Genomic DNA, 24,327 nt, shown 5'->3' with positions numbered 1-24,327 from the left:
CCTGAACACCTACTGTGTGCCGGGCAGAGGGTCACACCAAGTGGGCACTCTGGTGATGTTGAAGGAAGGGGTACTGCCCAGCCCTGGAGGCAGGGGTCTCAAGCAGTCCCTACCCTGGAGGGGACAGCCTGCAGGTGACAAGCCCCAGAGTCTGTAGGTGCTAAGGCAGCATAGGGGTCCCCACCCTCCATGTGAGGATAAGACAGGGCTTTGGGTAAAGCCTTCCCACATCAGGAGGCCAGGAATCCCAGCATGAGGTGACATGGGGAGAGAAGGTGACAGGTAACAAAAATGTTGTGCCTTCCTCCTCAGCTCCTGCAATTTTCAAACTCTCTATTTCTTCTCAAATTATGAATGCAACAAATCCATCCTGCTAACAAACGAAAACTGTGCCTCCCAGCCTTATCGCGCCCTGCCCCAGGCAATTCTGAGCCAACCACTATAAAGATCTTAGTATCCTTCCAGAATCAGCCAAGGCTGTTAGAATACAAAGGGAGTCCCTATCCCTTCAGTTCCACCACTGGGGATTTTGATTGGCTATTTTCACTTAATAAATTTTACATACATTCCAAGTCAACACACATAGCTCAACCTCTTTCATAAAGGTTGTGTTTAGTCACACCATAACGTATTCACCCAGTCACCAACTGGGGCCCATTAAGGGTGGTTTTGGTCAGTCAAAATGGTGGATCCCAACCCTTGAACATAACCAACATTTTTGCAAGTTTCAGGTGGACTCATATCCAGAACTGGCATCTCAGGGGCAGGGCAATTGAAAGGTCAATGTACCCTGCCACCTTGCCCTCCATCCAAGCGGCACTGACACTGTTCCCACCAAGTGCCTGCTTCCCTGCCCTCTGGCCAACACTAGAACCATGGAGCTTCCAGAGCTTTCTTCATCTTCAGGCAGATCATGACAATGTATTTGGGTTTGCATTTCTAAGTCATGAGTCCTGTGGCATTGTGTGCTTTAATTGGTCACACGAATTTCTCCCCCCATTGAACTGGAGTCTTTGTGAATAGGGATAAGGGGCATTTTCATCCCTGGGTCCCCATGCCAGGGTCAGAATCCATCACAAAGCATGAGTGTGGAGAATGTCACTTAACAAAGACAGACTAACATTAGTAACAACATTTAACACCCATCAATTCTTACTCTGTACCAGGCATTAGGTGAAATTCCTTATGTATATTTTCTTATTTAACCCCCTAATTTACAGATGGGGAAACTGAGGCATGGAGAAGCGCAATCACTAGCCCAAGGCAATAAGTGGCTTATATATTGATACACAGGATTGAAGTATAACCATCAAACAGAGACATATACCCTAGCAGGACAGAGTTATCTGAGGTCTCAGAGGTAGAAATTGTCATCCTGGGGGCAAAGAGAGCACACAGAGACAGAAAGGCCACAAGAGATATGTTAGGCAGGTATCTAAGCAGCTGTCAGCAGGCAGAGGCTTCCAGCAGGAGAGAACTGCATTAGAGACAGCCTCCTCCTGTTTGGTGCAAGGTCATTTCCCTTTTCTTGTCTTTTCATCTGTGCAAGGCAATAACATTGTCCAGGAGATTGGGAGGGAGTAAGGGTTCAAGATACAGGTGTATAGGTCACACAAATACAGAGATAGGAAATATTCTCACGTATCTATAGCCCCATCGGGGTTTCCAGGTTGGAGCACAGCCATCCAGGGGCTCCCTGGTGGTGTCCCTAGGCTGCTGTCAGAGCTCATACAGAATCTAGAAAGTGAGAGTGTGGCCCAGGATGAGCAAGACCTACACCAGGGCAGGTCAAGTGCGGTTTGGGGTCAATGAGAGCTGACCAGAAGTCTGCACAGGTGGCCTCTCCACTCTTGCTCATGGTTGGCCTGTCAGCAAGCCCTGCTGGCCTCTGAGCTTCCTGCTCCCACTGCCTCCTGCCACTCACTAGCCATCCCTACAAGGCCACACCAAAGGTCTCCCAATCCAAATTACTCAAACATTTTCTGATCCTGGAGGGGACTTAAACAAGACCTGGTGCCTGCTTCCTGGTGACCACTTGGCCATGGTGAGCAGTCCCTGGGTGACGAGGTTCTGAGGACATACACTGTCTCCTCCACCTCTGCGTGGACAGGGGAGTAAACACATAGCACTTGCACAGGCAGCTCTGATGGCAATTGATCCATGGGCCTGCAGCTGCCAGGTAAGACCAGGGCCCCTCCCCAATAGTCTATGGGGCAGTATCTTACCATAGGAAGGGCATGATTCTCTCAGGGAAGAAGTAAAGTACACTGAGGCTTCTAGAGCCATGGTTGGCCTGGGTCCACTGGAAGGGGAAGACGCTGCCCTCAACCACTTTCCATGGGCCAGCGACAGGGACACTGCCAGGATCCCTTCCTTGCTGGCATAAACAGCCCATTGCCACCTCCTCCTGGAAGCCCTCGGAGACTGCCCTGATGGAAGCCCTCAGAAGAGGAAAAAGAATCTTCCAAGTGTAAGGACTTTGTCCAAGAACCCCAGAGCTCCAGTTGTCAGTCAGAGTCTTGAGATGATCAGGCCCAGAGAGTTCCATGTATCAATACCTCCCTGAGGAGAATACAAAAGAAATTGCCTCTCAATTATCTCCTTTCTTTTTATGACAAGGTGGCATCTTGCTAACTAGATTTCTTAAGACATTCAAAGCAAGAATTAGTAGGAGTCCTAAAAAGCCTGAGTGGTACATGGAATTCCTCCTCCAAGTCTGTGGATGTGAGCAACTCTGAGGTAGGAGCATGACTTGAGATTTCTCCTCAGTGCAGCAGATACTTCCAGCCGCGAACAGCCTGACAAGGTTCATGCCACAGGCATGAGGCAGATTAGGGAGATGGCAGGATGCTCTAGGCTTGACATTCAGGCCTTGTCACCCTAATCCTTTGATGGAGAGGGGCCACTGGGCTTCCCGGGGAGGGGGGTCGTCACAGGATGCAATTTGGGCACTGAGCAGGGACTCCCCCAGCCAGGCCTGGGAAACAGGACAGTGCTCCAAAGCTAAAAGCATGGCTTGGCTGAAGCCACAGCTCTGGCCACCAGGATAGAGAAACTGAGGCTGCTGATAGAGGGAAGGTAGGTGTGAGGGACAGCAAAACCTGGAGAGCAGGACATTGGGCTGTGAGCACCTCCCCACAGGAAGTGAGATTTCCTGCAGGGCAGGGGAGCCACACTGGATTCAAGGCAGAGGGGAGGGCCGCTGCAGAGCCTGTGGACCACCAGTAGTCCTGAAGGGCAGTACTCCCCACCCAGTACTGCTGGATGAGATTTTTCCTAGTTTAGGATATGGGTTGACTTGCCTCCCCCCAAAAGACATGTCGGAGTCCTAAGCTCCATAGCTATGAGTGTGGCCTTATCTGGAGACAGGATCCTTGCAAGTTAGAATGAGGTCAGGAGGGTGGCCCTAATCCATGACCAGTGTCCTTGTAAGAGAGAGACCTGGGCACACACAGGGAGGAGCTGTGCGATGGAGGCAGATATGGGGTGATGCCTCTCCAGGCCCAGGAAGCCAACAGACCACAGAAGGGAGGGGGACTCGGGGCCGACTCTCCCTCAGAACCTCAGGAGGGGCCAAGCTGCTGACACCTTGATCTTGGGCTCCAGCCTCCAGAACTGAAAGAATAAGTATTTGTTGTTCTCACCACACGGCCCCTCCGCCCCAAACCACCCCCATCCCCCGGCCCCGCCGCTCCCTGTGCGGGGTGGTTTGTCACAGCAGCCTGAGCAAACTAGCATGGTTTGACATTGATTTTCTTGGCTGTTTTTCACACCAATCAGGAAAACCACAGCTGCTGGCTAGTGGTACCGGGTCCCCTTGAGCATCAGCAGGCTGGAAACTGATGAGAGGGACATGGGGTCTCTCTTCCCTCTCCTCGCCACCTCCTGGCCCATAGAGCTCAATTCTCAGAGGGTTCTGCCCCAAGAGAGGAGAGGTGCTGGGTTGTCCGGAACCGTCTAACTTGGGGAGGGAAGAGAGTGAAGGACGTGGGGTCCAATGGCCTCGAAGCCCCACATCCGAGTCTAGGCAGATTTTCAGCTCCCCAAAGCCAAAGGAAACCTATTGCCCTGAGGCTGGCCCATGCCCCCCTCCTCAGCTTCCCCTCGCGCTGCCCTAGCCCAATAGCCTGCCCATCCTTGATCCAAGTCCCAAAGGGTTGCAACCCCGAGGGATCCCCAGGGCGGCCCCTGGTGACTTTTGACCGCCCATTCCCCTTTCCAGAAGCCTTCCTGCCATGACCTTGGACAGGACAGTTTCCACAGGGCAATCTGTTCATTCAACAAAAACTGAGCACCTACTACGTGCCTGGGAGAGCTGTCCCTGATAATTGGGGTTGGGAAGACAGGAGGAGGTACAACCAACATGTCTGGGGAGGGGCAAGCTGGCCAGCTGGCTCAGGGGTCAGCCGCACACTTCTAGGAGCTGGCCACGGAGATGAACCCACCAGGGTGAGTGGGAGCCGGTAGAAAGAAAGCTGAGCACAGCATGCTGCTGGGAGGAGCTAGAGGGTTCTCAAGGTCAGACCCCAGGTCTTATATGATCCTGGGGTCCCTTCCCCTGAGGGGGATCAGGAGTAAGGAGAATGACCAGTCAGGCTTGCCCTGGGGGGCTCTGGGAGTAGGAGTCTGGGGGAGTGGGTGTGGAGGCACACGCATGTGGGAGAGGGAGAAACGCCCAGGCCTCAGGGCTGTGTAGCCCCTAGAGGTGTTAGGGAACATGGGTCCAGCAGAGCCCACAGAAGATTCCAGAGGGTGCACTTGGGGCCGAGGCTGGGGACAAAGTTTGGGCAGTCTGACAGCAAGGAGGCTGTGGTGGGCAGGAGCTTTGAAGGGGCTGAAGAAAGGGGCCCCCTGGGCATCCACAGCCTAGGCAGAGGGAGTACAGGGAAGGCAGAGATGAGGGTCAGAGAGCAGAACTGGAGGTTGAAGAGGGGGAGGTGTGGGATTAATGAGGGGAAAAGGGACAGCCTCAAGAAAAGGAAGAGGCACAGGGCCCAGGTACATTGGGGGCCCTCCCCAAAGAGGCAGTCCCTTCCCCTAGACACCTGGAGCCCCTGTGGGGCATTGACTGTGTGGGCACCTGCCTTCCACCAGCAGTTCTTTTTCTCTCTGAATACCTGCTGCGTCCTGATTCTGGGGAAATTCTGTAAAGGAGTGGGGCTAGCACCCCTGCTGGGATAAGGGACACAGCCAGCCCCAGGGAGGTGGCTGGCAAATGCTGATGGCTCCCACCCATGGCTCAAGACAGCCCAAGCACCCAGTAGGTGCCCAGTCATGCCTGCCAGCTGCCAGGGATATAGGAAGTTTCTGGGCAGGGAGAGAGAGGGAGGGCCTTCCTTCCCTAGCACCCAGTGATGGCCACTGGCATGCAGAGAGCCCTTAGCAGCTTGGAGCGGCTTGCTGTCTGATTAGGGGATGAGATGAAGACCCCAAAGGCATCCAGCAGAGGAGAGGGTATCCACCTCCTGGACCAGCACCTGCCAGGCACGAGACCAATGTGTTTAGATTGGATTAGCCCCGACTCCAGCATAGGGGTGGTACACTGCATTCCAGAACCAGACCCCTCCTCCTGGACAAGTCATAGCTCTTCGGTTGAGCAAGCACAGGGTCTGAGCACTGGGCATGTTAGGGAAAGAGCAGGAACCCAGGCCACATTGGCCCAAGGGGACCTCTATGGATATTCTCAGGATGGGCAGGGGCGGGGGCAGGCGCTGAGGTCTTGGTGTCAGTCCTCTGGAGTTAGCCTTCCTTGGGTGCCTGAGTGTCATCTATGGGCAAGGTGCCAGGGACAGAAGTAAAGGCCAAGAAAGGCAGGCTCGGTTGCCAGGGAGCCAGCCCCAGAAGGGCAGAATCTGCACCGAGAAGGCTACTAAACGGCAAGGCCAAGGACAGCTTCCTGGTATGGCAGGAATAGTTCCCGTTTTTGTTTTGTTTTGTTTTAAAAAAGATTTATTTATTTATGCATACAAGAACTGGGGTACAGGCCAGAGGTGTGGGTGGTGAGAAGATTCAACAGAGACAGAGTGGGGAGCAGAACAGGTAGATGTACTGAAATACACTGCTGAGGGGAACAGCGGGCGAGACAGGAGAGGTCTGCTGTGCCATGTGGGTAGCTCCCTGGCTGGGGATCGAACTCGTGCTGCTGTGGGACAGCCTCATAGGCTGTGTCTTAACCCCTTGCACCACCAGGGAGGCCCCAGTTCCCATTTTAAAACAGTATCACCAGGGGCAATTTCTGCAGCCACTGCTATAGCCTCTGGTCTACCCCCAACAAAAAGGATCATTTTTTTTCTCATTAAGAGAAACAGAAATTGAAGGGAAATATGGTGCCCCCAAAGCCAGAGGCAGCAGCAATTCACAGGCCAGCTCCCAAGAGCAGAGGTGAGCACAAGAGACCAAAGAGAGGACCAAAGAGGGTTTTGTCACCCTTTTCAGGGAGTGGCACTAGCTGCACAAACCCTCGTGTTAAGGTAGGGGATATCCCCAAAGATGATTTTGGGTGGGGCCTCTTCATGGAGATGGAGGGTGTGCTCAAGTTTGTGTTTGGTTTAGGGAACACATAAAAATATTTTTCTCTGAGTTTCCCAAAGAGAACCGGAATCTAGCACACGGAGGAGGAGAAGAGAGCAGATCTTTAAGCATTGCTCCCCCACCCCTTCGCTCACTGCCTGTCTCTCAGGCTTGGAGTGTTCCCAAGGCCCAAGGGCCTACTAAAGCAGAGCGCCTGGCACCGCGCCTGAGCAGGACACCCCCACCACAGCTGAGGCTTCCCCAAGCAGCACCTCACAGGGCAGGACACCAGGGAGAAAGGTCCTCAGGGCTATACTTTCTGCCACTCCAGACATGGTTTGGGGAGAAGGAAGAGACTGGAAATCAGACACTGGGATTGGTTCGCCTTCCTTGGCCCTGCCCCTTTCACCAATGACCATCACCGTGGAATTTAAGTCACATACAAGTGAGTGCAACTCACAAAGATCCACTTATGAGGAAATTTTTCAAGTCATAGTAACAAGACAAGTGACTCAATTAAACAATGGGCAAAAGGCCTGAATGGACGTTTCCTCAAAGAAGACACACCAATTGCCAACGTGCTGGTTATCAAGGAAACACAACTCATCTCCCCTTCTCCCCCTCTGGCACCCCTGACCAGCGTTTCAGCTAGGGTGTGGGGGGCAGGCTGTAGAATGGGGCAACCATGCTGGACAGCAGTCTAGGTGGTCCTCAGTAAACCCAGAGTTGCCATGGAAGCCAGCAACCCCACTCTGAGGGGTTTACCCAAGAGAAATACAAACATATATTAGCTCAAAAACTTGGAGCTGATGTGCAGCCCCACTCTTCACAGTAGCCAAAAGTAGAGACACCCCAAGTACTGGGTGGGTAAAGCATAGCGTACATGCAAAAGGCCCTGCTTTCCATCCATAAAAGGAAGTGCTGACATGTGGACGAACCTTGAGGTTTGTGGCAGAAGCCAGTCACAAAGGGCATTTAGTTGTGTGATTCCACTAAGCAGAGGATGTTTTCCTCTGAACTGGGCCTGCTTTCACAGAGACTATGGACCAGTGTGTCAGGACAGGACTCAGACAGGTGCAACAGGGCATTTGAGAGGGAGCCAGAATTCCCAGAGAGGGTCCTTCTGTCTAACTCCCCCACCCCCACCCTTCCTAGCCATCTAATCTACCATCAGTCCATCCATCCATCCATCACCTAACTTTATCTTCCCTGGATTGTGACCGATAGTGTGACCTGGAAGTGAAATCTGTCTCCTGACCTTGAATCCTGGTGGGCTGGGACTGTCCTACTATGAGATGCCATGTGACATCTGAGAATAGGTCATCAAATGACAGTTTCCACCTGGCATATCATTCTGGCTGTGCCCATCTCTTTCCATCTTTCCCTTCCCCCACCTCTGAGACCCTGAACCCCCAGGAATGAAGTTTGATTCTCCTGAAACTGTCACACTGCAGAGAACACAGGGAGAAAGCCCAGAACCAGCGATGCCTAGGCCAGCTGTCACCTAGCTGACCTGCTCGGGTGCCACGAAGAAGATACACAGACGGCCTGAGTGCACAATGCCTTGGAGCAGCAGCTTCTAGCAACCCCTGCCTGGCAAGCCCAGCAGGCTGAGCGCAGCCGATTGCAGAGCCGAAAATGGTAGCCATGAGATGCTGTTGTTTGAGGCAGCTTGCAGCACGTAATGGGTTAACTGGCAGAAGGGTGGTCTCTAGAACGCGTGGCTCCGTCCTCCCTTCAGTCTTTGAGACACTCTCTGAAGAAACAAGGGCCAAAGGGCCACATGCCCCACAAGCCCATGTGGTTCCAGGCAGGTGCCCTCATTCAAACACTGGGTCTCCAGGGCTGGGAGGCCCAAGACTTGGTGTAAGCCCCACCCAGGTCCTTTCTGGATAGAGCACCTTTAGGTCCCTGGCTGCCATATCTATCCCTTGGGTACATGGTCTGTGGGTGTGGACGGCAAGCTTCTTGTTGGCCTGTCACTGTCTCCCCTGTGGTGCCAGGCACCTGCCCTGACATGAACTGGGGTGTTGAGATGGGGTAGTGGTGGATGGATAGTGGACAGGGGGCTTGTAGGCATGGGTAGTGATGGTCTTCAGTTGGAGACCCTGCTCTCAGAGTCCCAGCCCTCTAGTCTGGCTAGTGTCAGGAAGACCTGAGGTGTTAGGAACACATAGCCCTGGCCCTTATCTTTACTTCCACGAATGTGGGGCTGCTGCACACACAGTACCCTCTGGTGCCCCAGGAGACTCCCACCTTCAGGTGATCCCCAGGTGCTGTGGTGCCACTGCCATCCAGCAGGGGGCAACATGCCACCACATTCTGTCCTGAGGTGCTCCTGACCTTCTCCTGACCAACCAGAAGAGGAAAGCAGCTGGTTTCCTCTGAGCCGCCGCCCTACTCCAGCCCCACTAAGCTTTTGTAATACGGTGACATCCCAATTCCAGCATCCTCAGAAGGCTTTGCTTCTGGCAGTGCACATGCGTGGAGGGCCCCTCTCAGGGAGTGTCACAGCCCCCACACCAGCCAGGACTGCATCCTTCTGGACCTCGGCTGTCTTGCACTCTGTAATCTGACGCTGCTGTCATCCTTCCCTTTACAGCAGACGCGCCTTCAGAGCCCAGTCCTCGGTCATGGTTAGATTTGCAGATCCGACACTGGAAGGTTAGCAAGGCACCTGTTGAGTGGAGAGGGTTGCAGAGAGCAGGCCAGGCAGGCTGTTGTCCAGTTTCATCCCAACCTCAATTTTCTCCGGGGAGTTGGACAAGCATCTCCAGCCCAGAAGTAAGGTGCTCTCCACCTCCCCCTAGTGAACCCATCCTACTGGAACACAGGTGTCAGAGGGTGGGGCTTTATAAATACAGCAAGTCCTCATGGTACATCAGCTTAGGTCCTGGAGACTGGTTTGAAGCAAAATACAGGGTAAAAGCAGGTCCTTGAATAAAGACAACTCAAAATTATCCATAGACCTACTGTACTTGTTTAAGGAGGAATTCTCCTTTCTCCCCTTGTTCTGCCTGACCCACCTCAGCAGAGCCCCTGCTCCTGTCAGCCAACTAACTGCCCTCCAGTGTCTTGGAGGCACACAGCCACACTGTGACAGGGCAGTCTCTAGGTTAGGGGATTTCAGGTGGAGCTGTAATATTGGGGGCTGGAGTTTCAGGCATTATCTCTTTCTGTCCAGGACTCCTGGGTGGAGGGGGGGGATTTCCTCACTCCCTATCAGCCTCAGGATTCCACCATCTTCCTGGTGGGTCAGTCACCAACAGTCCCAAACTCAAGAGTAGGGAACAGGGATCCATCCAATCCCGGAGGAAGGGTGTTGGATGTGTCCACAGGTTTTCCAATGACCATAACTTTTACTTCACACCTCCTGGCAGGGTTGGTTCACAAGGGGGGTGGGGGTGGAGGCAAGGGCCATCCAGATAGGAGATGAGTCTACCTGAGATTCCTCTAGAAACTCACCCTTACCACTCTGGCTCCCCAAAGTCCAGCATAGAAGGGCACTGTGAGCAGAGCTGACATGGCAGGAACACTCTGAGCATCATCCAAACTCCCTGCCCACCTGAGGGGGCCTGCAGGAGAGCAGCACCACAGTGAGGTAGATATTGCCATGACCGCCACCTGAGGGCCCACAAATCCCTAGAAGATGGTGGCATGGCCTCAGAACAATGCATGAAGTGTCACGGGTGCGGAACATAGTGTGTTTGCCCAGTGAAACAGGCACAAAATCATCTTCTCAGGCTGCGAGCAGAAGGCCCAAAATCTAGGGCCCAACATAACTTGATGAGCAGCAGCTGTCATCAGAGCCATCCTCCAGAAAAGATGGGACATTGGCAAATTTATTCACAGCATTATAGTACTTAGTAGAAAGTTCTTTCATGCCTCTTGCAATAACCCCCTTGCTTCCTCATCCATAAATATCTATCTCATTAAAAGACTCACTTCAAATGCCAGGTGGGTGGAATGACATCCAGAGGCAGCTCTCCCCCTCCCAGGAAGACACACAGAGGGAGCACAGGGAAGAAGCAGCCGCGCGGGGAGGTCTACTCCCCAGGGTGGTCATCAAGGGCGGGACAGGGACTGTGCCTGCGGCTGCCTGCAAAGGAAAGAGAGCCGGCAGAACAGCCCCTCCATCGAGGGGCCTGCATGCCATCAGGCCCAGCCCTTGGCCAACCCTGCAGTTTGCAGAACATCAGCGGGTCACATTCCAAAAACAGTCAGCACAGTGCTTACCAGGAAAAAGAAACTGAGCTAGATTTATGGCCCATGTAACACAGTATAACCACAGGCATACAATTTATAGATGATATAAAATTACAACACACACAATGAGCTTTTTAAAAGTAAAGATTTTATTGTTTCTGTAAAAAGGATGCATGCTTGTTATAAAACACAGTCACAAAGAAAAATGAGGGGCATACCAGCCAATGCTGCCCCAGGGCAGGCCTCCCGGACTTCAACGGTACAGGATTTCAAACCTCTCTCGTGTCTATATAAAATTAGGAAATGTCTTCAACATTTTACAAGCCGGGGGATCATGTCACACACGCAATGGCTGGTTTGGCTGGATTCTGACTTTCTGATTCTGCGTATTAAGTGCATATCCATCTCTGTCCTGAGCCAGCAAGACGTAACACGAGGCAAGCACTGGATTTCAGAAAAATACAGGTTTACATTCATTTCTGAGAGAAATTCTAGCCATGATTGTGTTGCTGTAGATAATTAAGAGATAAACCCCAGTTGTCTGTGAGTGCCTGTGTCCCCTGGGGCAAGACTAGGTCTTCCTTCGGGCTTGGACCTGTGATGAATTACTACTCCCCCTGAGGGCAGCTTAGAGACCTGATTGGAAGGCACTGAGGGCCCAAGACCTGACCACGGAAGCCTGACTTCTCTCCTAAGGAGAATATATAATTTATCCGTGGCACCTTTTCTGGATTATCATGGCAAATGTGTGTGAGACAAATGATGGATTACCAAAAGTGTGTATGGGCGCTTTGGCAAGGACAGGCCCCATCTTCCTAAGTGAGCATTTTCAGTAACTCAGATCCAGAAAACCAGAGGTAATACTGGAAGATGCTGTTGCTTTGTGAACTGTCCACACTGTGGCCTATTTCTGGACTGCTCCTCCAACTCTTTTCCTGGCTTGCTGAAGTCATGTGTCTGTACCATCTCTATTTGAAATTCACTGAATATATATTTCAAGAGTTTACTCAACTCTGTAAACTTTCTGTAGAGAATTTAATGCAGTTTTTAAGCTTTTCTTAAATAATTTCAGATCCAGGAAGTTGCAAACATAAGACAGAAGAGCTAGCATGCCCATATTCCCCCAAAAACACCAACCAGGAACGTTCATCCATTTGGGACCACCTGTCTCCATGCTGCCCGATCCAGGACCCTGACTTTTCTGATCACTGGCCTTCATTTGCAGACTGTCCCTTGGTTTGAATTTATCTTGTGTTTTCTCATTGATGGAGCATATGTATTTTGGCAACAAAATCCAAAGATGTGATGCTGTACTTCCGAGAGATCACGCAAGGCCAGAGCGGTATGGATGTTTCACTCCAGGAGGTGGCCATGTGCTGGGGTGACCACACTATAACATTTCCACCGTTGCCTCTGTAATCACGCAGTGACTCAGGGACCTCAAGACTAGACGAGCATCCCGTTTCACATCCCCTTTTGCCCCTAATTTCAGAATCCACCATGGGTCCTGTCTGCAGCCGTTGTCACTGTGGTATGTGCCAATGAGTTCTGTCCCCAACATTCCTTCCACATCAGTCAGAACTGATGGGAGGAGCTGTGCAGTCCCCAACAATACTTTCAGACACAAGATGTTCCAGGTTCACCTTGGGCTTTCCCTACCCTGGCCTAGCAACAGCCATTTTTTCAAGGAAGCCTGATTTCTTCTGATAAAGAGTGGTCTTAGAAACCAAGATCTGGGCCTGGCGTGAGCCTGGCTTCTAGGTCCTCAGTGCTCAGCATCAGGAAACATTTGCACGTGCCCACCTGACCCACAAGTCTCCATTCTGATTAGTTTCTGGTGTATACCTTGATTTTTTTTTTTTTTTTTTTTGGTACAAATGTACAGATGTGTAGAGCTTCTTAAAGCTCTTTTATTTAAACATATTCCAGTTGCTGTTGGACTTCCTTCTATTTAGCTAATAGTGTAACAATGGTATGAACTCAGAGCTTCTCCACCCTTTCCTGGCCCTGCTGTGCTTACTGTGCTTACTGTGGGAATGAGCATGGCTTATTCACACACTCCTACATGCTGGCATCTGGGTCAATTTGCTATTTTGTAATTACAACCAAAACTGCAATAAACAACCTGTGCATTGCATGCTTACTGTTGGAAAATATAAAATATCTTGACAGATGTTTGGGTTTGGTGATCAAAACCAAGACTTTTTACAAACCAGGCAATATAAAAGAATCTAGTTTTTAGAATACTGACAGTGCCAAAGTGTAGACTGTAGCGGTGGTGCAAAACCATGTGGTCACTGGTGCTGTCTGGGCACCAGGGAAATGAAACCAGCATGAGAGGGACTTGATTCAGGGAGGACCTAACCAGGAGACAATCACCATACAGGACTGAAGCCAGGGAAGTGGACATGCCTCTACCTCCTGCTGGCAAGGGGCTCAGGCCTAGGTCACCCAGCAGAAGTAGGAATTGGGACTGGGTCCTCATCTGCAAAGACCTGGAGAAGGCTTAGTTAACTAGGTTATGGTTTGAGTGGGGATACAGCCCAGATTCTCCTCTCACCATGACAAAAGCCAGCTGATGGAGAAGGCAATATATAGGGGCCAGCCCCTCCCCAAAGCACTAGGGGCAGAGGGCAAGTAGGCCCAGACTTAGACAGCGCTCAGCGTTCTGTTCATGGTTCTGAACTCAGGCCAAATATTAAAACCAGCTCAGAAATCCCGCAAAGGATTTGGACCCATGTGAAGAAGAAATGATCTGAGGCCATTGTGGCAGTGCGGGGCTGAGCACAGCTACTCTAGAGGCAGCGGTGGAGACAGGACACTATGGCGCCAGCACAGGCATGTGCTCAGGGAACCCAGAAGCAAGTGCTCGCCCACATGCCTGTGTGTGTTCTTATAGAACATGGAAAACGGACACTTAAATGTCAAACTACAAATGTATTCAATCTTCAGGTACAATAAATGAGTTCTTGAACTCGAACACCTAGTTTTACAAATATGGCCTGGTACAAATCAAACAACAGCACTCTGGTAGAAAGGTGTGTGGTTCAGTGAGCATCAGGAAAATAGTCAAACATGTCAAAAGCCAGAATTTCTTACTTCCTAGGATGTAGCCTACCTTGTAAAGAGACAAATAAAAGCAAAGGAAATAAACTGTGCATATATTTGAGTACAAAAAGGAAACCATCTTGCAAGGAAATGGCTTTCTGACAGCATCTAATTGACCGAAATCTGCGAACATGGACAGTTAATACTGAAGAAACAGACAATGCTATAGATGCTATAAAAGGGCAGTTTTACAGAAGACCCAAGGCACCCACCTACTGAGGGAGGTGTCACTCTGGCATTCTTACCACCTCTGTCAGGGGCATCCCCAGAACTACTATACATGCAGCTTTAAGGGGAAAGCCTCACTCCTGGGGAAAAATGAGAATCCAAAGGACTAATAAATTTTCAAAATAATGTGGGAAGCTTCAGAAAATGAACAATTCTCTAGCTCTGGACACACCTGAGGCAGGGTTTCTCTACTCTGACTATGTGCGGCTGGCAAGGGCACTGCCCAGTCACGCTGCCCAGTAAGTACACTCGGCGGGGGGATCAGTGTAAATGCTCTGTCCCAGAAGCCCCCAACACAGCCCGGTGTTCTTCTTCCCATCAAAATTTATTTTTTTGTCTCTGACTTTCCATCTATCAAATCTCCAAATCCCAGTTTTTCCAGTGGTTCTTGTGCCATCAGTTGCCTAAAAGAAAATGGAAAGTTGTCAAAGTGGATGGGGAAGAATATGAAGAGCGTTGTCCAGGGAAGGGCGGTGCCCAGCTGTCCATCTGCTACCACCTCACCTCACACCACTCTGTCTGTGAGACAGACCCTGACAGCAGTACCTTGACACCTGGGCCCCCTGTTGTACTCTCCCCCTGTACTCATGAGGCCAGGTATTAACATGACAAACAGGAACGGCCACTCTCTGAAACCTGAGACCTGAGCTCCTCCTGGGGTAATTTGTGTGCCTCTCAGCTCAAGTCACTGAGGTAAGGTGTGGGCAGAGCCTGCCATGCACACTGGGGCATCCACACAGGATTCACCAAGTCTGCTCCCATCCCAACTCTAAATTCAGGGAGAAACCAGGACCAGGAAAGGAAGGGAGAGCTTCAAACAGACTCCCCAGCTACCACATTCTGGAGATGTGATGCGTCCAAGGGCCCCAGCTTCAAGACCCACACACACTAATGCTGCATAAGCTTCCCTTTCATGTCTGGAAAACCAGGAAACTTCATGGAAAAGGTCACCAGTTAGGTCTGGAACTGGGAAATAGGAAAGGGAGGGGAGGCAGGAAGGCAGAGAATGCCCAGGAAAAGCTAAGACAAGAGGTGAGGGCTCCAGAGCAGCATGAGCCTACACGTGGTACACTCAACCTACCAGCAGTGCCTGCAGGGGGGCAACTCAAAGCCCACTTGGGCTGAGGCTGGGATGGTGGGTGCACTGAGACCTCCTGTCAATGCCTCCCTGTCACATGGCCTCTGAAGTCTCCATGCTAGCAGGGTAAAGAGTCAACAGAAGACCCCAATAGGCAGGAGAGAGCCCAGACAGCTGTAGGCAGCTGGTCGCCCCCAGCAGGCAGTCCCCTGCTGCACCCCAACTTCTTGGGCTCCACAATGTCCAGGAAGTTGGTAGAGCTCCAGGATAACACATGCAGAGATCTGTCACTTACCACTCAGGAAAATGTCCCCAGAATTGCAAAACCTTCAGTGCAGTTTAATCTAGTTAGCAGATTAAAGTAATTCTACAAGCACTGGAACATACAAGACACTCCTTAAACTCAAATTAGGCAAACTTAACAAAAGAATACAAAAGAGCTGGCCAATAGCCCTTAAAATTGACAGCAATACACATATGGCCTCTGTAATGACTTAAATGTCAGTTTCCACTCTGTGGGTGGTCACTGGGCTGACACATGATGGGGAACCTCTTCAGTGGGGTGTGGAAGAGGTAGCAGGTGATCCTTGTGGAGACCTTGGACAGATCAGGCTGAGATTAATAACAGAGATTGCTAGGAATGTGGCCCTAATGAATATGAAACACATCAAAACTTTGTTGCCCTGATTCATGAATTTAATACCCCTAAGATGATGGTACTGTACAGCAAAAGTTGAGAGTAATACTGCAGTCCACAAAGACGCCACTTGATTTTTTTGGGATGATCTGAATGGCTCAGTCCTGAATGCTGACCATGAATGTTTTCCATGGTTGGTTCCCTTATGCTAAGGAGATGTTTAAATCTCCCTTTTGGCTTTAGGACTCAGTGGTTGTTTTTGGTGACCATGTGAAGGAGCCAGATTTTACGGAAGACTCACAGATCTGTTGAAGGGCTATCTGGAACCATGTCTTACTGTCTTTCCCTCCTGGCTCCTTCTTTGTGCTTCTAAACACATAGTTCTTACTCACTCTCATGAGGACACATCGTAAGAAGGTATAAGAGGGTGAGTGATAAGAGCAAAATCTTGATACAGAATCTGGGTGAAGGAGGTTGGACCATGTTCTACCTTTGAGAATATTCACTAAAAACCAACCAACCAAAAGTCTAATCAAAATAACTGACCAAGACAAATACACACTGTGCAGTCACCTCAACATCGTCTGACCAACTAGTGAAGTCACTTGAAATCATGAAACCTACAGAGTGGCATCTCTGTCCAGCGGCCCCCTATCCTCAGCAGGCCAAGTTGGTCTCCAGAAACTGATAAGCAAGACAGCACCACACAGGCATCTGGGCAGCTCACTCCCAGGGTTAAACAGGAAGAGACAGGGTCCTCCTGCTTACTCTGCCTCAAAAGCCAGGAATCTCTGAAAACCCAAAAGAGCAAACCTTCTGGAGCAAGGACAATGTCATCAGAGAGGTGAGTGACCTGCTCACACCTCACCTGGTAGAGAACCTCAAATCATCTCCAAAGTATGGCAGTGCCAACATGAAACTCACTTAGTTCCAGTTATTAAAGATGCATTAAAAGACAGTGACTTTAGGGCCTCCCCGGTGGCGCAGCGGTTGAGCGCTGGGTTGCGAAGCTGCCGGCGACCTCTGCGGCGCAGCGGTTCGATCCCCAGCTGCTCCCCGGCCACCGGAGGAGGGTCCCACATGGCGCGCAGACCTCTCCTGCCGCCCGCTGCTCCCCTCAGCAGTGTACTTCGTCAGTCTGCCTGTTCTGCTCCCCACTCTGGCTCTGGTGAATCCTCTCACCCTCCCGCGCTTCTGACTGTACCCAGTGCATGTATAAACCAAACAAAAACAAACAAATAAATAAATAAAAAAAAAATAAAAAAGACATGCCTCTAGAAAATTAAAAAAAAAAAAAAATTAAAAAAAAAAAAAAAGACAGTGACTTTAACATGTGGAGCCCAATGTGCTACATAAAGATGGCAAGAGTTAGATTCAGTGTGGCTTTTTGTCAAATTTAAGTCTGTGTGAGCCAGAACCCGAGATGGCAGCACAAAGGGCCTCACAGCAGGCCCACTGCCAGAAAGGCTCCCCCCCAAAGTCCCAATGACCATCCACAGGCCCGCAACACACCTCTGCCTGGAAAACAACAGTGCTGAGGGGAATGTCTAAGTTTGTTATGGGAAAAAGGAAATGGGGCTCAAATTGGATTCGTTCTTCTTCAGCACAAGGCTGTGTGAAGCCTGGACTCCTTAGTGAGCTAATGAAGGGCTCAGGAGGCAGAAATAAAAATTTCCACCACCACTTATAATTATATATTATACAGTTTTCTCCATTAAGGATTGGAATTTATTTTCTTAAGAAAAATTTCAAGGACTTGTAATTATAAATAACTTTACTTTGTTGAAAAGTCAGCTTTGGTGAATTCTGGTTAAGACAGGAAGAATCATTCATCTTTCATCATTTCTTAAACAGCCTATTGTCTTCCCTGTCACATTCCCAGCAGCTCTGAGAGGAACAAACTGCAAAGTGCATATTTTTATGGTCTGAGAATGTGAAAGAAATAAACTGCATACCCACAATCTTCAAATCTTTTGACTCTGTCAGCATTTTTATGATGTATGATCGTGAAACCTGAATGACAGGTGAGCAGCATCCAAATTTGGAAAGAAAATACTGTGAGATATGCAATCATATATAAATGCCCTCACTCAAGAAAAGGTTCTCATGATTGCTAAACAACTTTTAGTACAACTTAATCTGATAAGCCTCAATTTCACGGTGAAATAATTCTACACCAGGTGAACCCAAGACCTGAACAAAGCACATTACAATGACTTCTTGGGAAAAAAATGTTTTGGTGGGAGAAGTCACAATGGTCAGCATGTACTTGCCTCTCCATTCTGCATTCTAAATATTCTTTTGATTCATTTCTGCACAAAGCATTTTCAAAATTTTTGTCACGGAGGCACTTCATGAATTTCTCTTTAAAGCTTTTACATTCACCTAGAACAAAAAAAGAAAATCAGCGTTTTCTTTTTAAAGTGAAACGTGACATGGTCACACAGCAGCCCGAGTAGCAGCTGTTTTTCCTTTGGAAACATGTTTCCTCAGACACATGCTGAAAACGACACAGGAAAAACAAATCGACGACGGTAGTAAAGCAAGCACATGATAAAAAGGGGAGAATCTACACGGCGGGATACATGAGTGTTCATGTTATGATTCCGCTCTCTGTGTGATCAGAATTTTTCATAGTAAAATGGGGAGAGGGCGGGGGGCGGGGATCTTCAAATTTTCGAAATCTTTATATTCATGGTAGATCACCTCTGTGGTTTACCCAAAACCCACAAGTCTGCCCACAAACGTGCGGTGAGCATTTTCCAGTTCTGCCTAAAATACCAATAATGAGCCGTTTAAGCCTCAAGTTGAACAAATCACAAGCTTCGTAACTGGCAAAAGAGCTTTTTTAACCGCGTCTTCTTTAAAGCGCCCGGCACACCCTGCTCCCTAAATAAGGCTCTCTCGGTCCCGGGCATCTCTGCTCAGACAGTGGGGGCCCGGGCCTCAGTTTCTCCACTAGCCAGAGAGTACAGGCCGGTGGCCCCACCAGGCCGCTGCGGCCCCAACCCAGCCCAGGTCTAGGCCCAGGGAGTTAGGAGTCCCGGAGCCGGGGCCGGGGGCTGGGGCTGGGGCCTGGAATCCAGGGTAAGGCCGCGCGGGGCGGGCCCGGACCCCGTCCCCGGTGACCGCCGACTGCAGCCGTTTTGGCTGCCTCCTCCCACCACTGCGGCTCGGAGATCGGCTCGGGGCTCCCACCGCTCACCGAAGTGATCCAGCGGGAAGCTGCCTTTGTCGGGGGCCCGTGGCTGGAAGCTCTTGGACCCGAAATTCATGGCCGTCGACATGATAACGACGCCCGGTTACTCCGTCCAGGATGCGCGCCATACGCAAGGCGGCCGGCCGAGCGCCGAGCGCGACCTTGGGAGCGCCGAGCGCGTCGATCGGAGGGCGGCCGTTCGCCGCAAGATCCGCCCCCCCGCCCCCCCACACAAAGCCCTGCCCCCCGCCCCCCCCCACAAAGCCCCGCCCCGATCCACGGAACCCGCCCCCTCGACAGCTGAGCTCTGAGTAACCCTGACTCCACCTGGCATATTTCTCCCTGCTTTCCAATCTTGCCCTGTCGACCCTCACAGGCATTCAGCGGCAGCGGCCAAGCCACTGTTTCCTTATGAGGAAACTGAAGCTCAGAGAGGTCCAGCAACTTACCCAAGGCCACACAGCATCAATCCACAGTGAAACCAAGGGCAGGCAGACTCCAACTTCTTGGAATACTGTGTCCAGGTGTCTCTGCACCTCAGTGGGTCTGCAGGGCTTTTCCCCACGGACACCAATGGCCTAATCTCAACAGGTGCTTACCTGTTGAGAAATACATCAAGGGAGCTGATGTTAGTTTTCTTGGGCTGCCACACACTGGGCAGCTTAATACAACAGAAATGTACTCTCTTGGTTTTCTGGAGGTGGAAGTCCCAGATCAAGGGGCAGGTAGGTTGGTGCCCTCTGAGGCTCTGAGGGAGATGCTGCTCCAGAGGCTACATCCCAGCTCCTGCTGGTATGCCATCAATCCACGTCTTATAGATACATCACCCCATCTCTACCTGTCTGCACTGGGTTCCTCCCTGTGTTCATGTCTGTATCTAGATACCTCCTTGGTGTAAGGGCACAGTCATATTGAGTTAGGGACACCCTAATAAATTGTAATTTAACTAATTAAATTTAATTATATCTGCAATAACCCTGTTTCCAAAAGGACACACTTTAAGGTATTGGGGATAAGGTTTCAACATATGAATTTGGGGGGGACACAATTCAACTCATAATGGTGTGAAAGTGCATAATAAACAGTTATACCCCTGGCAGGTGCTTGTTATTATTGTTACAGCATCGAGGACAACAGTGAAAGGACTCAGTGGAGACCCCAGCTCCCTGGCAAAGCCTCTTCCCAGCCCTGTAGCCTGGGTACCCCACCCCTAGGCCATGGTTTTGGCCTGGAGGTGGGGGCCTTACTGTGGGCCATGAGTTGCCATGAGCTCCAAACTCTGTCCATTCATCTGACCCTCCAACCACATGCCAGGCCTGGAAAGAAGCAGATGGGTCCTCACCAGCTGGCCCCTCTGGTCAAGCCTTCTTGCCCCAGGTTGCTGATGTGACCCAACATCACTGCTCCTAATGTCAAAACGAGTCAATTCTAGCAATCCAGGATCTTGCAGAAAAGGGCCTGGCCAGCAAATCCTAATAGTTCCTACCCTGGGCCCCTTCTTTTAGACCTGGCTCCACCCTCATCTGGAAGGCACCTAGCTCCTCCTTTGTTGGATCCCTGTAGGCCTGCTCATACCATTGGGTTTCTGTGCCTGAGGGCTATGTGTGTCCTGTGCCAGCACAGAGCTGGCACCAAATGCTGGTAGGCCATCCAGCAGGGGTCAGCAGGGAGAGTTCAGGGCTACCGGGAAAGCCCATTCCAGTTGTTGGGGCCTCAATCAGCCTGAGGCTCTGGGTCCACTTAAAACTACAAAAGGAAAACTGTACCTTGTTCTTGTCAAATAAACAGCCATTTTACATGGCTGGAACCAAGGGCTTTGTGCTGGGTTATTCATTAATATGTTTCCAGGGCTGTGAACAATAGAAGCTGTTATTACCCAGCAAATAGCACTTTCCACTTGACTAGATCATGCCACTTAGCAATAAAAGGGACAGGCCCTCCCCACCCCCAGAGCTTGCTGGCAGCCTCTCACTCTAGGGGCCCTGAGGAACCAATGACCATGAGGTGACAGCCAGCTTTTAACTGACACACTGTACCTGGCAAATGATTACTGCTTTATCCAAGATGTTTCACTGGGAGAGAAAGGAAGGACTTTTATCGGCCTTACACATATACGAAAAGCAGGATGAGGAACTAACATTTTTGGAACCCTCTTTATATGCACAGTGCGGATGTTCAGTTCTTTTTTTCTGATGCTTTTCATGATGACAGAACATGATTGCTTGTCATATGTGCAAAGAGGAAATAAGGGGTGGAGGGAAGTCAAATTGGGAAAGGCTAGGTGGTCGTTTCATTTATTCTTTCTTCTTATCCTTCTCAGTCATAGTCAGGATCATCGTGAAGAAAGTAACAAAATCTAGGAAGAGGTCAACCAGTGCCAGATACAATCCTTATCTCCATTTTCAGCCTTTTCAATAATGAGTTGAATATCAAAAAGGACAAAGCCATACATAGCACCAGTCCCACGCACAGGTTCGCCTGGAAAAGCCAAATGGATCCAAAGAAACGGTTCCCCAGGGAAAAGCACATCAGGCTGACATCAAGATGCCTCCCTGAAGGAGGGAGCAGTGGCACCTGGCCTGGATTAACTCTGGTAAAGCAGGTGAAGATCATTGCTGTGCCCAGGAAGGTCGGGGGTGAGAAAGAGGCTGGGGTTGGTGGCTGTGCCTGATGCCAGAGCAGGGCACAAGCCAACTCCTGTGAGGAAAGCAAATCCAGCAAGAAGTCCCAGCATTTTCTATTTCCTGGCTATGGGGTATTACTATCAGCCACATCCTCCACCCCAGGGATACCGACACAGAGAGCAGGCCAGCCCCATCTCACACGCAGAGAAGCACAAAGATGTCAGGTCCCTTGCCCAGTTGTATAGCCAGCGTGTGAGATGTGAATGACCTGCCACCGTGCAACAAACAGCCCAGACACAGGTATGTGAAGCTTCAGTGATTGTTGCACTCAGGAAGGAGCAGAGCAGGCAGACCTTGACGTAGAAGACCTATGCCATATCATGGGCAGCACTGAAGCTCAGTCTAGACAGCCTCTTACGAGGACCCACAGAGAATAAAGCCAGTGGACCCAAGAATCCAGGGGAATTATTCCAGATTCTCAGGACATCACCCATCCCTGGATCAATCCTTGTCTGAAAGTAAGTATTGCCCATATTTCCATTTTAATAAATTCTGCTGCCTCTGGGTAGGCCCCCTTCCTTCCCTCCACCCCTGTTATTTTTGGTCCCATGTTGGTGGTCTCTGAATCTCGACCTCCTTGGGGTTTAGGTCCACGTCCTTCACGTCTATGAGTGCTCCCATTGTATCACCTGGTGATAAGCGTCAAGTCTCTGCTGTGTCTGTGAGCAAGTCTCAAAGGAAAATTAGACAAGTTTTGTGTAACTTAGAAAACTGAGATCATTTTGACCCTGTTTCAACTGCATTAGGGGCATCCTAATGCAGGATGACTTCATCTAAACTTCATTTCACCTGCAAAGACCCTATATCCTAATAAGGTCATATCCTGAAGTTGTAGATGAACATGAACACCATTTGACCCAGTGTACTGCTCCAGTCAATTTGGGGTTTTCCCTTAATAATAATGCCTACTGGCATAAAGCAGTTGGGTTCAGATGCCATGTGACAGGGAAAGAAGTCCCATATACATGCCCGGAAGAACCTTCAGGAAGTGAAGAGGTAGGGGACCCTGAAGTTCTGAAGTTCGGGGTTATATGCTTGGAAATTTTTTTTTTAAAGATTTATTTATTTATTTATACAAACACTCGGTACAGTCAGAAGCGCGGGAGGGTGAGAGAATTCACCAGAATCAGAGCGGAGAGCAGAGCAGGCAGACTGACGAAATAACACTGCTGAGGGGAGCAGCGGGCGGCAGGAGAGGTCTGTGCGCCATGTGGGACCCTTACCCGGTGGCCAGGGATCGAACCGGTGCTACAGCAGCCCAGTGCTCAACCCCTGCGCCACCGGGAAGGCCCTTGGAAATTGTTCTTGATGCCAAGAAAATGGGTGTGCTGACATCAAGAGGAGGTGTGGGCAGAGAAGAGAGGGCAGGACAGCCTGAAGCTCCTACTTTGGCATCAGATATTGGGGAGGGGAAGAAAAGAGAGCAGTAGGGAGGCAGGAACACCCAGAGAACATTGAGCCAGGAGGTGAAAGGCTCCTGCCAACTTCTCCATGTCTGGCCAGAGGTGGGAGGAAAGAGGCTCACCTTTGTGGGCCTGTGGGTACAAGGACTTCACAGGGCATCTGAGAATGTTTGCTGGAACCTAACAAGGAGTCAATCCTCTGGTCAGGGACTCATTTCTAAGAACTTATTTGACATCATCTGTTGCAACTATGCACACAGGAACACACACACAGATATTTTTAACAGGATGTTTGTGACAATGTGAGATCAGAAACAATGGGAAGGCCAGCCATGCCAGAGAAGAAGTGATACAGAGGATGGGAAGCTGCTGAATGACCCCAGTCACATTGTCACCTTAGAGGAGGGAGGGGCGCAGGGGCAGGAAGGGACCTGGAGTTGATGGAGAGGCTCACTGTCCGGCATGGGGCAAAGTTTCATGAATGTAAACATATCAAAACTCATCCAACTGTCCAATTGAACTTGCATAGTTCACTGTATGTGAAAGTTGTAAGAACAAAGTCACAGGGGCCTCCCTGGTGGCACAGGGGGTTAAGTTGCAACACTATGAAGCTGTCTGCAGCTACTACAGCATGAGTTCAATCCCCAGCCAGGGAGGTGACCCACAAGGCACAGCAGACCTCTCCTGTCCCACCCACTGCTCCCCTCAGTAGCATATTTCAGTCAATCCGCCTGTTCTGCTCCCCACTCTGTCTCTGGGGAACCCTCTCACCCCCTGCACCTCTGGCCTGTACCCCAGTTCTTGTTTGCATGAATAAATAAATCTTTTTTTTTTTTTAAAAAGAACAAAGTCACATACATTACGGTGCCACGTATCCCTGGAAGGAACTGGAGCAAGTGGCATTTGGCAAGGAGCCCATTCTGCACTAAGGCCTTTCCTGGACTTCTGGGCCTTACTGGTGTGTGTCGTCTATCAAGTGGACAAATATCCAAGCTGGCACTGATGTAATAGTCTGTTGGATGTGCCCACTGGTCTTTGTCAATCTAATCACCGAGGTCAGTACTCAAGATGCAATCTTCCTGTTCTAGGCAGCTACATCCTAGGCTGGTTGCTTCCAAGAGACAGAAGTAGCGAAGCACCCGGTCGTGCAGGGAAAGGGCACAAGGCAATAGCAGCAGAGATGGAGGATGCGGCCACCAGCAAGGAAAGAGGCCGGCAGAAGCTGGGAGAGGCAGGAAGGGCCCTCCCCACCTTGGAGGAGCCAGCTCTGCCTG

The 24,327-nt window shown here is 50.4% G+C and overlaps 1 protein-coding gene across 1 annotated transcript; it reads right to left on the bottom strand.

Moving 5' to 3' along the window:
• Positions 1 to 8,407: 8,407 nt before the first annotated feature.
• Positions 8,408 to 19,115, bottom strand: LOC119241441 (cytochrome c oxidase assembly protein COX19). Its single transcript, XM_037506733.2, has 3 exons — positions 18,973 to 19,115; positions 18,041 to 18,152; positions 8,408 to 14,456 (listed from the first exon to the last, which is right to left on the bottom strand). Exons 1-3 carry the CDS (start codon positions 19,052 to 19,054, stop codon positions 14,378 to 14,380), a joined length of 273 nt encoding a protein of 90 aa, XP_037362630.1. The 5' UTR covers positions 19,055 to 19,115; the 3' UTR covers positions 8,408 to 14,377.
• Between the last annotated feature and the right edge of the window lie 5,212 nt (positions 19,116 to 24,327).

The sequence above is a fragment of the Talpa occidentalis genome, unplaced genomic scaffold (assembly GCF_014898055.3).
Source record: "Talpa occidentalis isolate TD23 unplaced genomic scaffold, MPIMG_talOcc4v2.1 talOcc4.12, whole genome shotgun sequence".
NCBI lineage: Eukaryota > Metazoa > Chordata > Mammalia > Eulipotyphla > Talpidae > Talpa > Talpa occidentalis.
Note: the sequence above shows the minus strand (reverse complement) of the source record. Positions and strands in the feature narration are given on the sequence as shown.